Source organism: Corapipo altera, unplaced genomic scaffold (genome assembly GCF_003945725.1).
Source record: "Corapipo altera isolate COAL_440 unplaced genomic scaffold, ASM394572v1 113, whole genome shotgun sequence".
Taxonomy (NCBI): Eukaryota; Metazoa; Chordata; class Aves; order Passeriformes; family Pipridae; genus Corapipo; species Corapipo altera.
Genome location: NW_020884895.1, coordinates 2,767,108 through 2,781,823, shown reverse-complemented (window position 1 = coordinate 2,781,823; position 14,716 = coordinate 2,767,108). Strand labels below are relative to the sequence as shown.

The following is a 14,716-nucleotide window of genomic DNA, read 5'->3' as shown; positions in this document are numbered from 1 at the left end:
ACTTTCTGGCTTTTAAACAAATCTGTCTCTTCTATATACTACAGAAGCACAAGATGAGTAATTATGTTCTCTGCTTAATAATGTTTTTGCACTGGCCAATTTAACAGCTAATCTCCACAAACCTCAGAGATAGTCCCCCAGCAGCTACATTTGCATGTTGTAATCAAGTCTTGCTATTAAATCACACTTTGCAACAATAGCTGAGCTGTCAACTACAAGCAATGGCTCTTGCACTGGCACCATGCAGGCAAAAACCCTCGATAAACATGCACAAAGCCACACTTCTCTGCCAGAGAGCATCCCTTTGCAATTTTGGGACCTTGGGAATGGCTACACCCACCACAGATTTCAGGACAAACATCCTTTGTCTCACTCTGCTTTCTGGAGTGGTCAGTCGGCTTGCAGGTTGTTTTCTCCAGGCCTGTCTGCTGCTCTCTGCAGTGATGCAAAGCCAAACTGGTTTGTCTGTGGTGCTCTGTTGTACTTCTCAGTCTTTCTATGGCACCCTTAAAAAACTGAGCACTCCGGGTGTAAGAGAGAGAACTCTTTGTTGCAAAGGTCTTGGCTGCGTGGGCAGAACAGCTTGTGGAGTCGAGCTGAGATCAGAGCACTGCACCCTTCAGGATTAACCACTCTCCTTGAAAATCTTTGCTGTCCTTGTTGCTCACAGTACAGCATGGAGATGTGGCTGAGAGAGAAGGCAGGACAGCATCCATTCATTTAAGTGTCCCTCTAAGTGTCATCCTATTTTGGCTGTGGAGCCCTGGAATGGCAGGTGTGACACACAGCATGAAGCAGATGTTTGATTTTCCTCTGCTGGCTTCGATCAAGGACTGATCCCCTGCTTCTCACTTCCCATTTGCCCTCCCAAAAAAACTCATCCCCCAAAGAGACTCACATAAAATCCAGCTTAGCTTGACATCACACTCCTGCTCCTGTAAATTCACTGGAGCAGCATGTCCCTTCTCCTTTGCTCTCCCACAATCTCAGTTTTCACTCAGTGTCGATAGGGACTGTGAATACCTGAGCAATCTGAGTGCGTCTGTCAAATAACCACACCTAGAGGCAATTCCTATGAATTCCCTGCAGCAAACATCACTGCACCAGTCCAGACTGTTATTGTCACCGAAAACTCTTGTTCTGAACCAGATTCTGACTCTCTGCAAAACACTGCAAATGTGCAATAAATAGCAGAGCCCTTTTGAATCCTGTCTTTTGCAGCAGCTGCACCAGAGGTAGAGTTTCCACACAGCAATGTGGATCAGCCGCAGCCCGGCCGCATCAAGGATGTCTCTGTCCTAATGATACTTCCTACGCATTAGCACAACATTTATTTCTACCTTGCCCTGTGCTTCCCATTTATCCAGAAATCTGACAAGGTCTCCTTCCTTTTAACATGGAAACAGAGGGAAAGGAGAATTTCTTGCTGGAATTGGCTCACTCTGAGAAAGTAGACAGATCAATCTAGATTTAATCTGTCTCACTAATTGTTGGGGGCTGGAACTGACCCGCAGTTGGCCTGGCTCCGAGTGAGCGTGTGAGCACGAGCAGCCAGCTCCCAGCCTCTCCTGCTTTATGCTGCAAACAAGTCACACCAGACCCCTCTGCCTCTGGTGGACCCTCTCTGCTCCTCTGTTACCTGGACACTTGTGCCGGGCAAGTGGCACCACACCAGACAGAGCCTGCCTGGCAGCAAGACTGCAAATGAGCACTGAGCTTAAATAAAGCATGAAAAACGCAATAATGATGACTTCTCCAACAGGTGCTCTGTTTTACTGCTGCAGAGCTGCCTCCTCACCACTTTATGTCCTATTTAACCACCCAGTACCCAGAGGTACTTCCAGAGGGGCCAAGCCAATGTGGTCTTTCTTGAAAGCCCAGTCAACTGCACGTGTAGCTGCTCACTAACCTGATTATGCTGAGATGAGTAGAGTTTGCGTGAACTCTTTTACTACATCAAGCTGTTTGGCCTGGACTGTCTCAGCAAAATGAGATTATGCCAGAGATGCAACACATACAAGAGCTCTGCCAGGGTTGGCTTTCACCACAGGCATGGTGCAATGAGCAGTTGGGATGCTGGTCTCTGCTCAGCTCAGTGGAGATGGAAAGAAATATCTACGGGCACCCCAGAAGGAGATAAAAGCTCTCCTGAACAAGGCAGGAGTGAGGAGTGATCTGATCAGCAAGAGATACTCAGGAACAGTTAATCACCACAGTGTTCAAATGTCAAAGTTGTCAGAGCAGCAGGAGGGCAGAGAGCAAAGAGAGAAGGAGGGGAAGCTGGGGATACTGTGCTGCTCAGCTCACAAGGCCAGTGCCCAGAGTGGCATGGCCCTGCAGAAGCAGAAAGGCCAGACAAGACTCTACCCAGGCTAAAACCCAGGCTGAGCTCTGCACCTGCCTCTACCAACCAAATGCTCTGTGCAGATAATCATACCCAAAGCAACAGAGCTTTGCTGTAACTGAGAGTTGAGTTGCAACAGCAAGTTTGCTTTTCTCTGTTCCCTTCTGTTTGATGATGGCAAAGTGCTTTATAAATGCTAATTAAAAAGTCACTGAGGATTCTTTCTCTTTTCTGCTCTGCAGATGGTGGTGGAGCAGAGAGCATGCAAGGGACAGCCTCTGAGTCAGGAGCTGACCCTGGACATCCTGCCCCACGTCTGGTGAGCTGGTGAGGCGTCCAGTGGGAACACCAGAGAACAGAACATTTCCAGAGGCAGAAAAATCTTGCAGAACATCTTGGCCAATAATGACGCTGCTCATTTAAGGGTGCTGCATTTCAGATGAGACAGGTGAAGGACACAAAATTTAAGATGTTCAAAGCTGATCTGAGAAATTTAGAAACATCTCCCATTAAAATTAATGGAAACATTAATGCAAAGTACACTCAGATCCTCAAGCAGGTTCTTTCCAAGCAAGATCTTTCCATTAACTTGAAAGGAAGTTGTGCCCAAATCCTCTTACATTGCTGAGAACGGCTCAGATAATACAGGGAAAGTCAGGTTACAAATCCATTAGGCTCCAGATTGACTAATGCATGGCAAATTGAAAGAGGTGAAAGTGCTAAGCTGTAACAAGAACCCTACTCAGGGTGACCTTGACACGGTAAGGAGCTGAGCACACAAAACATGCTTGTGAGTTGGAGTTCCTTTTTTCGATGGAGAAGCAGGGAGGTGTGGAGGGAGCAGAGTCCATTGCCAGACTGATTCAGCTGAACTGAACTGTGGAAAAAACACTGAAAAAGCAAAAGGACCCAGAACAAAACACAGCAGTAGCTGGAAAAGTAGAACTACAACCCTAGTTGCTCAGGATAGGGTAAGGAGAGATACTTCCACTCTTACCCTCTAATTTGTGAGGACATAATTTCAAACGATAAGGTAAATGGCATGCCCAGCTTGGCAGAGTACATGGAAAGAGAAGTGGTATGAGTGCAAAGCTGATCCTTTACATTAACACAGAGCAGTGTGGCAGGAATTTAAGACTGGGAGGATTATTCCGTCAGCTGATCTCCTGTGCCTGGAGGCCTTCAGGTTGCTACTGGTCTGTCAAATAAACTGATGTGTAGGGTCTAAAACACCTTCCAGAACTACATTTGTCCTTGAAGAAGAATTCCCTGTTTTCTCTTGGCACAATTTGCCAGTTAATCTCTCTTGCCTTTCAAATGCCTGCTTTATTTCTAATCTGAACACTTCAGCTTTCAGCCAGTAGCTCTTTATGAGAGAGCAATCCCAGCTGGCTGACAATCCACCCGGTTACTCCAGTTTGCACTGTGGATTCCCCTGGGGAACAAAGGTACTTAGTGCTGAACAGACTGTAGAGGTCCTGCCCATGGCAAACTGAAACCCCCCACTCCCTCCAGGCAGAGAGTGCAGATTGAACAGCAGGATGGGGAGCGGGAATGGCAGGTCTATCCCCAAGCAGAGAATCCTTCATTGCCGCCAGTACTCATGATTCCCTTCATCACCTCGGTGTTACCCCACTGTCTGAGATTACATGCAACTCTCCACCTCTAGTTTGTACCTAAAGCACCTCCTGACAAAGCAAAAGAAGGCAGCACATGCACTTACCTGCTGTCCCAGTGCTCCCTACTTGTAACATCACAGGGTGGCCAGCAAAACCCACTACTGGCAGAGAAGTCACTCTGCACGATGCCTATATATTCAAGGACACAGAGACCAAGCCAAAAGTAGGACTCCTCCCTATTCAGAAAAGAGTAAGTCTAGAAATCCTGCTGGGAAAGGGATAGCTAGGGGGTCTGGTGATTTTTCTAGCCAGATGTCAGCCCAGGAGAGGGCCTTCCTTGACACAAAATCAATCCAGCAACTTGGGTTCAAGGTGAAATTGAGAGGTGTTTCTTGTGGAATGACGATTATTCATTCTTTCCCACATCAGATCTATCCTCTCCCATGTTCCTAAGGGCTAATCACAGACTCATCTAATTCAGGGCTGCTAAGAAACCCACATCCACAGGTTAGCAATTCTAGTCCAGATATAGCTCACTGCCTTGGGCATTAGTCAGACACATAGGCCAGGGAAAATGGTGCTGAAATGCTGCTGAGGGCTTTCAAACCTATTGTTAAACAAATGGATATGTAAACAGATCTCAGAGGATGACACATGGAGACAGCATCTCTGACTCAATTACAATTGCAGGATATTTTCTCGCCTACCTGACTGCCACCAAATACCCAGACACCTAACACTGATAACAAAGAGGTTTTACAGCTCCTCCCCAAGAGAACACTGAAACAAGTAAGATGACAAACTCCTCTGATTCAGTCTAGGGAGAGAAGGGAGGTCCTGCACTCACTGGGATTTAAGATCCCAATCCTTCCTGCCCCTTAAGGGTGGGAGCACACACTGACTGCTTTGGAACCCTGATGAGGATTTAGAGAGGGCTACTGGTCACTGTGGGATATTGTGCAGGACACTAAAGAAGGCTTCAAACATTCATTTGGAAGGGATAAGGTTATCTTCAAATCCCATCTGATTGCTCAAGGGAAGGTGGGTTTCCTTGATCACCTTTTCTATTTGCATCCCCCATATCACACTGACACTCCAAGGATTTGGCAGTTACTATTTCTACAGTTCTGATGGACTGGAAATCTGTTATTAAAAAGCAGGGTGGCAGGAGGAGGCAGGTCTATGTCAGCAAAAGCAGTTAAGTAGTCCCTGGACAGAGCCTTTTCCAAGAGCCCTTCTTCCCCAGCTACAAATGGCCATAGGGGCCCTTCTGCAAGGAAAGAATAGCTCTCTGCTCTTGCAAGTCTAAAGTGACAAAGGCTATTTTGCAGCATATGTCCCAGCAGCCTGTGGAGGTGGCAGACAGAAAACCGACCTCATGCCTTAGGCAGGAAGGATTACGTATCTTTTGAAGTTTTAAAGGTCAACCTCCAGACTTATTCTCCTGGAGAATTTACCCTTCACTGAACCAATACCAAAACCAGGAGGACTGGTTTATCTCCATGTACAGTGACAAAATAATTCACCGCCATTGGCCAACTCCAGTGCTTAGGCTTTGGCACGTGAAGGGTGTGTGTGGGTAAAGTTTAGTGCCAATAAGTCAAACAAAAACCAAGACATGGTATCAAAAGAAAAATTCCAATGCGCTCAGTCTTCTCTTTTTTCCCTGGAAATTACACTGATTTTATTTTGATGTGAAATCTAAACAAGGCATTTCAAGGCTACTAGCTAGCATCCATCCAACCCTGTGATGTCAAGGGTCATGTACATGGATTTCCCCCATGAATTTCCAGCCTTCCAGACAAGACAAACATGAGAAGATGCCACTTTCAGAGACTTCCCTGGCCTTGCAGGTCAGAGTGGGGCAGAGCACATATTTGCTGATCACTAACCAGAAAATCAGATGCCAGCAGGGGAGCTCCTTTACACCAACACAAGCAGTGCTGCTCCACTGGGATGCGTGCCATGAAACAACCATGTAATAAGGCAGGTCAGGCATCCAGGGACTCTGTGAGCTGTGCAGCAGCTCCTTGTGCAAACAACCCACTCTGCAAGCCTCAATTTCTCAAAAGGAACAAAACATCTTAACGGTAAACCTGCCAGCTCACTGCAGAGCAACCAGGTCCATGCTAAAGTCCAACACATGAGCTGTGCACCTGGGAAGTACCTCTGAACACAAATCAGTTATGCTGTGTCGGCTGCTTTACATATTTTGTTCCTAGCACTGCCAGTCAACAACTCTCCTAGCAAAAAAGAATAAATTCCGAACAATTCTGCTTTGCTCTTTTCAGAAAAATAAACCTTCCCAAACCTCCACCCAAGCTCTGTTTACATCAAACCTGCTGCAGTCCTGAATGGGAGCAATAAATGGAGTGAGCTAATGTGTTAGTGACAAATAACCAGTTCAAACAATTCCAGCATAATTATAGGTTGGCTCTCCTGATGTAACATTGGGTACATCACTGCAGATATTACATTCACCTTATGAAAAGACTGCACAGAGGAGCTCCGTTGGTAACCCAAACAGCATTATGTATCACGAGCCTGTCAGCATCAGGAGTGCATGCACCCTGGCATTTGAAGTCCTGGTGTTTTAACTGATAATCCAATGTACCAGGCATCATTGATCTCTATATAAAAGGGGGCACCACTTTTCCTTTCAACTGGAGCTATTTTTCACTCCTCATTCTGAAGAGTTGTGTGCTGCTGCCCGCAAGTGGCTACACTGCACAGCAGCTCGATCTGCAGCACTCCGGGTCCCCAGAGAGACAAAATGATCAATACTCCAACGCTGCTTTTGTAAGAGGTCTCTAAGTGCTTCCATGCGAGATGCTGCTCCTCTGGGTTTAGAAATTACTCTGAAGAGAACATGAAAGCCCCCACTGCAAATTCATAATCCTGACACAAACCACAGCTGCAGCAAGGAATTAAAATGAAATTCATTTGTGAGCTGCAAGCTGGTCTATCGGCAAAGGTGGAATCTGAGATGTGGGGAAGGGACCTCAAAAATAGACCAAAACCTAGAGGCTGAGGGAGCAGGAAACCATATTAGAGGAGCACCAGCTGGGGACAAGGAAGTGTCACATTTGACAGGGATTTACAGCTTCTCAGCAGGTCTGGGATGGCAGGGACCCTGAGCACTGCATCATCTGAGAAAGGTGACAGTAATCAGAGTCTTGAGAGGGAAGACAAAGGCATTTGAAGGGTCAGATCTGCTGTGGGTAGGTGAGCAGAGTATAGGAGGTCTTCAGAGAAGAGTCTGGACAGTGATGGTGAATGTAGAAAACAGATTGAATTTTCTATTTCTTGGATACAGCCAAAAGACACTGAACTTCTTGCAATTAATTTCTTCCAGGGGGATCTCAAATTGGCTTTGGCTCTTCCTGCACACAGCCTGGAAAAAGTCTTTCATGATCATCTGTAACCTTTATGGATCTCCTTCCCGCTGCCTGGCAGCCCACAGGAGCAGGCTCCAGAGTGGGCAGCTGGCTCTTCCTCAGCACAGCCAGAATCACATTCCTAGAGCAGGGACTGGTGACTGCATGTTGTAAGACACGATTCATGAGCCGTGGTGGTGGATGTGAGCGGACTTGATGGTCTTTTACTGCCTGGCTAGGTTTTGCAATTGGATCCTGTGTAGGATCAGAGAAACCCAGCCTGTGTCAAGAGGCAGTGACAGAAAGCCATTTCCACTGTCAATACCCGACATGTGCTGCAGTCACACCACGGGATGGCTGGTAGGGCTGTCCTCTCCTGGATGTCACTGCTCTGGGGCCTTGTGAAGGCTGACAGTACCCTCCTGTTCCAAATGTCACCCGCTGTCTCTATGTCATGGCACAGTGCTCCCATTGCAGGGTAGTGTCCTGCAGAGCCCAGAGTAGCGGCCCAGGGCTCTGTCTGTGTTACACTGACTGATTCCCATTAGGGAGAATTTAAGCAACATGGCTTGAAAATGAGAAAGCAGATTGCTTGCTTCTGTGTTAGGTCAAGCCATTTCCTCTGGGGCCAGGAAGGATTGAAAGGCTGGGAAGGACTGGCAGCCAAGGGGATGGAAGTGTCTAGGTCTGAGCAGGAAGAAGAGGAGAAATGATCTTCCCTGGTCTAACCCCTGTGAACTGCAGTCTTGCTCCTCCATACAGCTCCAAGTAGAGCACTTGGATCACTACTGGGACTATCAAGTGTCATCAGACACCCATATTATAGCAGGGTTGGAAGGGTGAGCAGCCAGCTGCTCAGCACATTTTTTGCTCCCAATCTAAGGCATCTAAGGCTTCTAAGGCTCTGCACACTCCAGTCTACCCAAAGTGTTTGGCCCCCAGGGTGCAATAGTGGAGCAGGCACCTGGTGAGCACTGTGCCCATAAATGTTCCTGCAGGCAGGCAGGGAGGCAGGCAGGCAACAGGAAACTGCCAGAGGCAAGCAAAATTTCCTTGAAAGGGTTTTATCATTTTAAAGGGAACAAATTCCATTTGATTGCCCTTGTAAGAGCCTGCATGGTACTTGCACTTCTAGCCTAAGCAATAGAAATTTTAATTGCTCTGGTAATTACACTTCCAGCAATGCTGCAGTCCTTTGTTCTGCAAGTGGGAGACCAACATCCACTGTTCTCCGCTGGCCCCATCTGGCTGTAGCTTGGAACAGCATTTGCCACTTGGAGGGGAAGGGACATTCCTTCAGTGACGAGGGTGACACTAAGCCTTGACAAGCACAGCCTGGCTCACACAGATCTCTGGGGCACTGGATACACTCCCCAGGTCAGAACGGGTTTCTGTCGACCAGAATCACCTCAGCTTCCTCCTGTTAAAACTGCTGCTCAAGATCCTTGCAGACCTGCACTCCTGCCCTAAGTCTTTTCCCGGAGCAGGTCCCAGACCGATGCTCTGCCAAGGGCACTGAGCTCCTGGGTGCACATTTCCAGTCTTTCCCATGCATGAGCTTGCAGTGTGTCACCAGTATTTCTTCTCTGGGCTGTAAACGGCTCCAAAACACAGTGTAGACACCAATCTTACATGGCTTTAACTTCTGGTTACATCTTAAGAAGGAGGCAGAAGAGCTGTTACCCCTGAGGGTCTCAGTGGGTACTGTCAAAGCTTGAGAGAACACAAGCCCTACAATTTACCCTGGAAAATTACTGTAAGGAAAAACTATAGCAACATGTGCTATATTACTCTGTGGATATCAAATTAACCCTGTGACAGGACCAGTGCTTGAGAAGAACCATCTCTTCTTGGCTGAGCAGGAACCACATCCGGTGCTTACCAAAACTACTCAAATACAAAGCTCTGTTGCCAATAAAGCTGCAGCACCTGTGAACTCCTCCAAAATCATCCAGGGTACAACCAGATCCAAGTGCACACTTGGCTCAAGGGCATTTTACCTGCAAGAATACGTCAGCCATAGCACAGACCTTCACGCTTCAGTTCACCAGCCAAGGATTTTTGGAAGTGCTGGGCTGCATGCACAGGGTTTAGGGGGATAAGCATGTGTGCAAACATAGCCAGGCTCTCCCTGGGAAATGGGATCCTGCTCCCCCCAGGTTGGTCAAGCAAGCTATAAAATACAACGCATTGCATTGGGGGCCTGCAGGGAGATGTAGTTGCAGTTTGGATCTATCAGACATGCGCAAAGTCTGGGTTTATTTGCAATTCCACTCATCCTGCCCACGCTGTATTTTTCCAAGTCATGATCCCGGCTGGCATGGCCCAGGGTGGCTCAGCTCTCACACTTGCCAGAAATGCAGGACACAGCCATACATCTCTAAATCAACAGCTGCCAACATGCCACAGCTACTTTGTCACATGCTGGACCCCTCACAGCTAAAAGCAAGGTTTCCAAGTGGAATTGCTATTGGCCTTAGCGCTTAAACAAAATAGCTCCACTCCTGTCCCCAGAGTTTCCTCAAACAATGGCACAAAACACCCACTGGAGCCTGGAGAGAGGAGGGTCTGAGGCAAAAAACCCACAGCTGCTGATTTTTGAGATATACAGCATACAATTAGAAACACTGGTTTATAAACATCCTTAACAAACCCCAAAAGGCCTGTGGGGTTTCTTTTCCTCACTGTCCATTGTGTGCCACTGCCCTCAAAAACCTCAAAAACAAACGCTCCTCCCTTGTTGACTTTATGCTTTGGCACTGAACTGCATGTTTCCCTGCGAGCTTGGTGGTGCTAGAGGTACCAACTCTGCTCATACCAGCCTCTGGGGCCAGGATAGTTGGGGTGGGATCATGTGCTAATCACCTATCCACTCGCAGGAAGGAGTCTGCCCCTAATGATACCCCTTCTTGTTTAAATATTAAGATTTCTCTTGGCTAAGAAAGGGGTCTGTGCATTTGCAGATGTCCCTCTTCCTCACTGGAGCTGTTCCTGTCGGTGTTTCAGAGCAGATCTAATTACAGACTGTTCTGTTCATTGACAATTTCATATACCCTCCTTTTTTAGGTTAACTTCATAACTGGCAAGAAGAAGAAGTACATGGGTGGAGTAACAGGCCACGGATTTATGACATGCTGGTATTCTGCTGCTGCTGTCAATTTGATAATGAGAATGTGATTTGATATAAAAACATCTTGGGTGCCAATTCACTACAGCAGCTAGTAAAAATAGGCAGAATACCTAGAAATAGAGGACTCTGTGCTCCAAACACATCCAAAGCTTGAATATCATATAGTACCTTACAAAAACAGAGCACGTGGCTGCACTGGGGCTACAGTACCACAAAGGCCACTCAGTGAACCCAGGCATGAGCTTTAGCAGAGAGAATGGGGTGCTGTGTGGTCTAGCTGGGCACACGTGAGGGCTGCCCTTTTCAGTGGTCTTTGGGTGCTTTCCCCCAGCCCATGCTCCCAGAGTGACCCCAGCACAAAACAGTGTAGGGTGTGAGCTGCAAACACACCACGGCACAGCCTGGGTGAGCTCTGTCAGAGCCCCAGGTACTCAAGAGCAGGCCTTTTAGACAAATGAAAGCAACTTTTAAAAGCTGCAGAAAAAAGGGGGCTGCAGGGCCCCGTGCATTTTAAAGGATCTGGACTTTACAGGAGCTGTTCCCAGTTTCAGGTCAAGCCTGAGGCCTGCTTTAATTTACTTTTAAGTGGTACAAGCAGTTGCAATCCCTTTGCCAGAAGGCAGGGTAGCCTCCTTTCACTGCACCTTCCTGTATTTGTTGTATGTAATATTCCACAGGCCTTACCTGTTGCTGTCCCGGTACTGATAAACATAACAGCTTTGAGGCATCCCACTCTCCTGGTCCAAGGTAAACGAAAGCTTCATCTGCAGAGAGGAGAAGGGGTGTGGGACAACGAAAAGAGAGAGAGAGAGAAAAAAAAAAAAAGCAACATTTTAGGCTCTCAGTCATCACAGCAATTTCTAGAGAGGTTTGTGGGGGAAAGCTTAATTCACCAAGCCTGACACGCAAACACCATGGCCTGGAACATACCGTGGGGTTCCAAACCTCAGGGAAAAGTCACATGCGTTGTAGAAACCTCTTGCTTTTTCCACCCTTTGTTACTATAAAGTGTTCGTGGTTCTTCTGAAATGCATGGGTCATAACAGCTCACCCCTCCAAACCCACCCACACACACCACCCTTCACCAAAGCGATTGCGGTTCCCCTCAGACACTAAAGAAATGAGTTTCTCCATCGGCAGCTGTAGTTCCCACGAGTCTTTCTCTGAAAACTTTCCCGGCTCCATCTCGTTCCTCCAGTGCATTAGAACAGAAGAGAAACCACAGAGGGAAAGGTGACAGATTTTTCCTTCTGTGCAGAGTTATTAAAGAGCTGTTAGAAGGGTTTGCAGTTTGGATCCGCCTCCGGCAGCAGGCTATGATGGGACCTGGAAGCTGCTCTCTTTGCAGCTCCAAGAAGGCATTCAGCAAGGCTTTTCGGATTTCAAACATGGCTCATTTTATTTAAGGGGGAAAAATTAATCCTCTTTCAACAAGCAGCGGAATGGTTCTGTGGGGAGACTTTTTTGCTGAAAATGTCTCCAGTGATTTTATACACTGAACTGCCTAGAAACCAGCACAGAACTGAGTCCTGCAATAGCCCTGCACATCCAAGCAGCCCCTCATTCCCCAGGGGAAAGCCACTGGCCCCCAGACCAGTGTCCCACAAGCTCTCACAGCCATGAGGTGCAGGCCCTGGGCTCAGTAAAACGGCTGCAGACCCTGACCAGGAGCCAGCAGGCTCAGTAAGAGAGGCAGCATCCTTTGAAGGAGGTAGCTGACAGTCTTCATGTACTTTTTTGGGGTCAGAGAGATTATTATCAGCAGGGCTGTTGCCACTGCTGGATCATGTAGGACTCCTGAAATGGTCTGGGAAGACCATTACAAGGGCTAAAAGTCAAAGGAGATTTGTTAAGATGAGCCTGACCTTTTTAAACAGGGAAAGGAGGAGAGAGCAGTATTGAGCCACTCCATTTGATCACAGACTCCTCTCCTCTGGGTTCCAAGAAAATCGCTAACTCAAATTAATGGCTTATTCAGGAATGAATACAGAATTAACAGCTTATTCAGGAATGAACACAGAATTAAAACGTTTTTCTCCTGTAGGCTGTTAAGAAACCCTGTGTGCTGAATCACTAGATGATGCACTGATTTCCCTTCCCTAAAGGGTAGCAAAGTCATACACTGTGTTCTCACTGACCCAAATAAAACTGCATGCCACAAAACCATTGAAAAATTCACCATCTGGAACACTGAGCTAAGAACCAAGCACCAGGCTGAGACCATATTCAGTTGATCTTCCTTGACTTCTACACCCCTAACACTGTAAGCCATTCTGAAACACATGATCATGCAACACCATGTCACACACATGCCTATATTACAGGTACCACTGTCCAGACAGTGGCCTCTTACGCTCTCCACAATTCCCTTCCTGCAAGCCCTGATCTTACGACAGTTTAGCAGATCACTCAGTCCCATTTTGGAGACAGGTGCCTAAGGCAGGACTAGTTCGGCTGGCTGGGGATGCTTCTTTTGGCCAAGATCCATGAAGCCTGGCTGTGGATCCAGCCTCTCCAGATGCTACAATGGCAAATGGCAGCAAGAAATGAAGCAACCTCCCCAGGAGAGACAGGTGATCACCCTGCTGGTCATAGGTAGAGTCCTCCCATAACCAGAGTCCTCCCAAGTGAGCTGCCCTAGTTTGGGGAACTGAAGGAAGAACTTCTCAAAGCCATTTTTTCTGGGACAGGTTTTCCACAGTTTTTCTACTAGAATATCAGGAAGCACCTCTGAGGCAAAAGAGACAGCAGTTATCTCAGACACAGCTCCCCCGGATACTTTCCTTTGTGGAATGGGCAGTGCACTACAGAATCAGTGGAGACAAAACACGAAAGAAAGTGCAAAATTTGGGAAAAGTGTGACTTTGGCCACTTACAACAATAATTTTGATCAGGACAAACTCAGGAGTGCCTGTCTCTTGTTTGCAGCTCTCACCTAAGTGGGCTTTGGGGTTGCAGTAACTGAGCATCTCTGGTTACATCTCTGAGCATCACCTGGGTTCTGGATCCCCGGCGCAGCTCGGGGCTGAAGCCAAGTCTCTGCAAGGAGACAAGTCCAGGGTGCAGGAAGGAAGGAAAAGGGCTGGGAAGGAAAACACTCTAGTCTGAACAGTCTGCCAGGGAAAGCTGTGGGGTAATCAGGTATAGGAAGGTGACCTTTCCACTATCTGGGGGGATGGGGTCCCATGGAACCTGCCTACCCAAAAAGGAAAGATCACAGTTCCCAAAGATAACAGGTTTTCAACCTTCTGTTATTTTAACCCCTCTTTGTCTGCTCATGGTATTTCAGACAAATAAAACACACCCTGCTTGGCAGGCTCAGCCATTTCTGCTACCCATCAGTGCCAGCAAGGCATGGGTAATGGAGACTATACATGGCTTGACCATCTGGGGCAATACTGTCAGGCAAGAGGATGCTGCCATCACCCACATGACCCCACTCAGAGAAATGCAGGGTCAGGCCATCACACAGAGATGTGTAACTAAAGGTCTGTCCCTCAACCATAGCTCAAGGTAGTTGTGCTGTCACTGATGCACAAACCATGCTCTTGTGCAGATCTGCCCTGCTGATGCCCTGTCATGGTCAGCCAGGAGGGGGAAGAGTGAACCTGTGATTGTCATCCAGGCCATGAGTCCTCATAGACCCCAAATGAACAAGCCAAGCTCTGACTGTGGCCACCAGCAACACTCCAGCTGCCTTTGCTCATTTGGTGGCATTTGGCCTCTGCAGGGAGCAGAACCCTAGGCAAAACTCACCACAGGTTGGAAAAAGAGCAGGTAAGGCAGGTAAAGAAGGACTACCTGAATGCTGCAGGAGGCACAATGGGTTGCAGACACTGTAAGCTCCCCACTAAGCTTAAAGAGATTATCCACACCTACTCAACATCTTGCAGTTGGGTCTTCCCTCCCACTGGAGCCATAGGAGAGTTCCACAGATCACCCGCTGACACGTGCTCACTTCTGCACAGCCGTACTCACTGCAAAGGCACTTATGCCTCCCAGCACCTCAGTGCTTTGGAAGGTCAGTGCAGATTTTTTTCTCTCATTCTAAAGCTAATCTATGAAGTGCCTGCTGCCACAGACCTCCAAGAACCGAACTCAAGCGTCCTTTCCCAGCTCTCTGCATCCCTACGCTGCTGCTTCTCCCTGCTTCTATCTTCTCCTGCAGCTGCCCTTCCCTTTTGCCTTCATTCACTACACACAAAACCTCTGGTTATTTCTGAATTACAGAAGGTTGCAGGGCAAG

General features: G+C 47.6%; 1 protein-coding gene across 4 annotated transcripts in view; it reads right to left on the bottom strand.

Annotated features, from left to right (window-relative positions):
• Window positions 1-14,716, bottom strand: part of DIS3L2 (DIS3 like 3'-5' exoribonuclease 2) — a 182,863-nt gene that overhangs the window by 25,626 nt on the left and 142,521 nt on the right. For all 4 annotated transcript variants that reach the window (XM_027647397.1, XM_027647400.1, XM_027647401.1 and 1 more), the window contains one exon: window positions 11,155-11,234. In XM_027647397.1, the coding sequence (XP_027503198.1) occupies window positions 11,155-11,234 (80 nt within the window). The remainder of the gene's footprint in view (window positions 1-11,154; window positions 11,235-14,716) is intronic.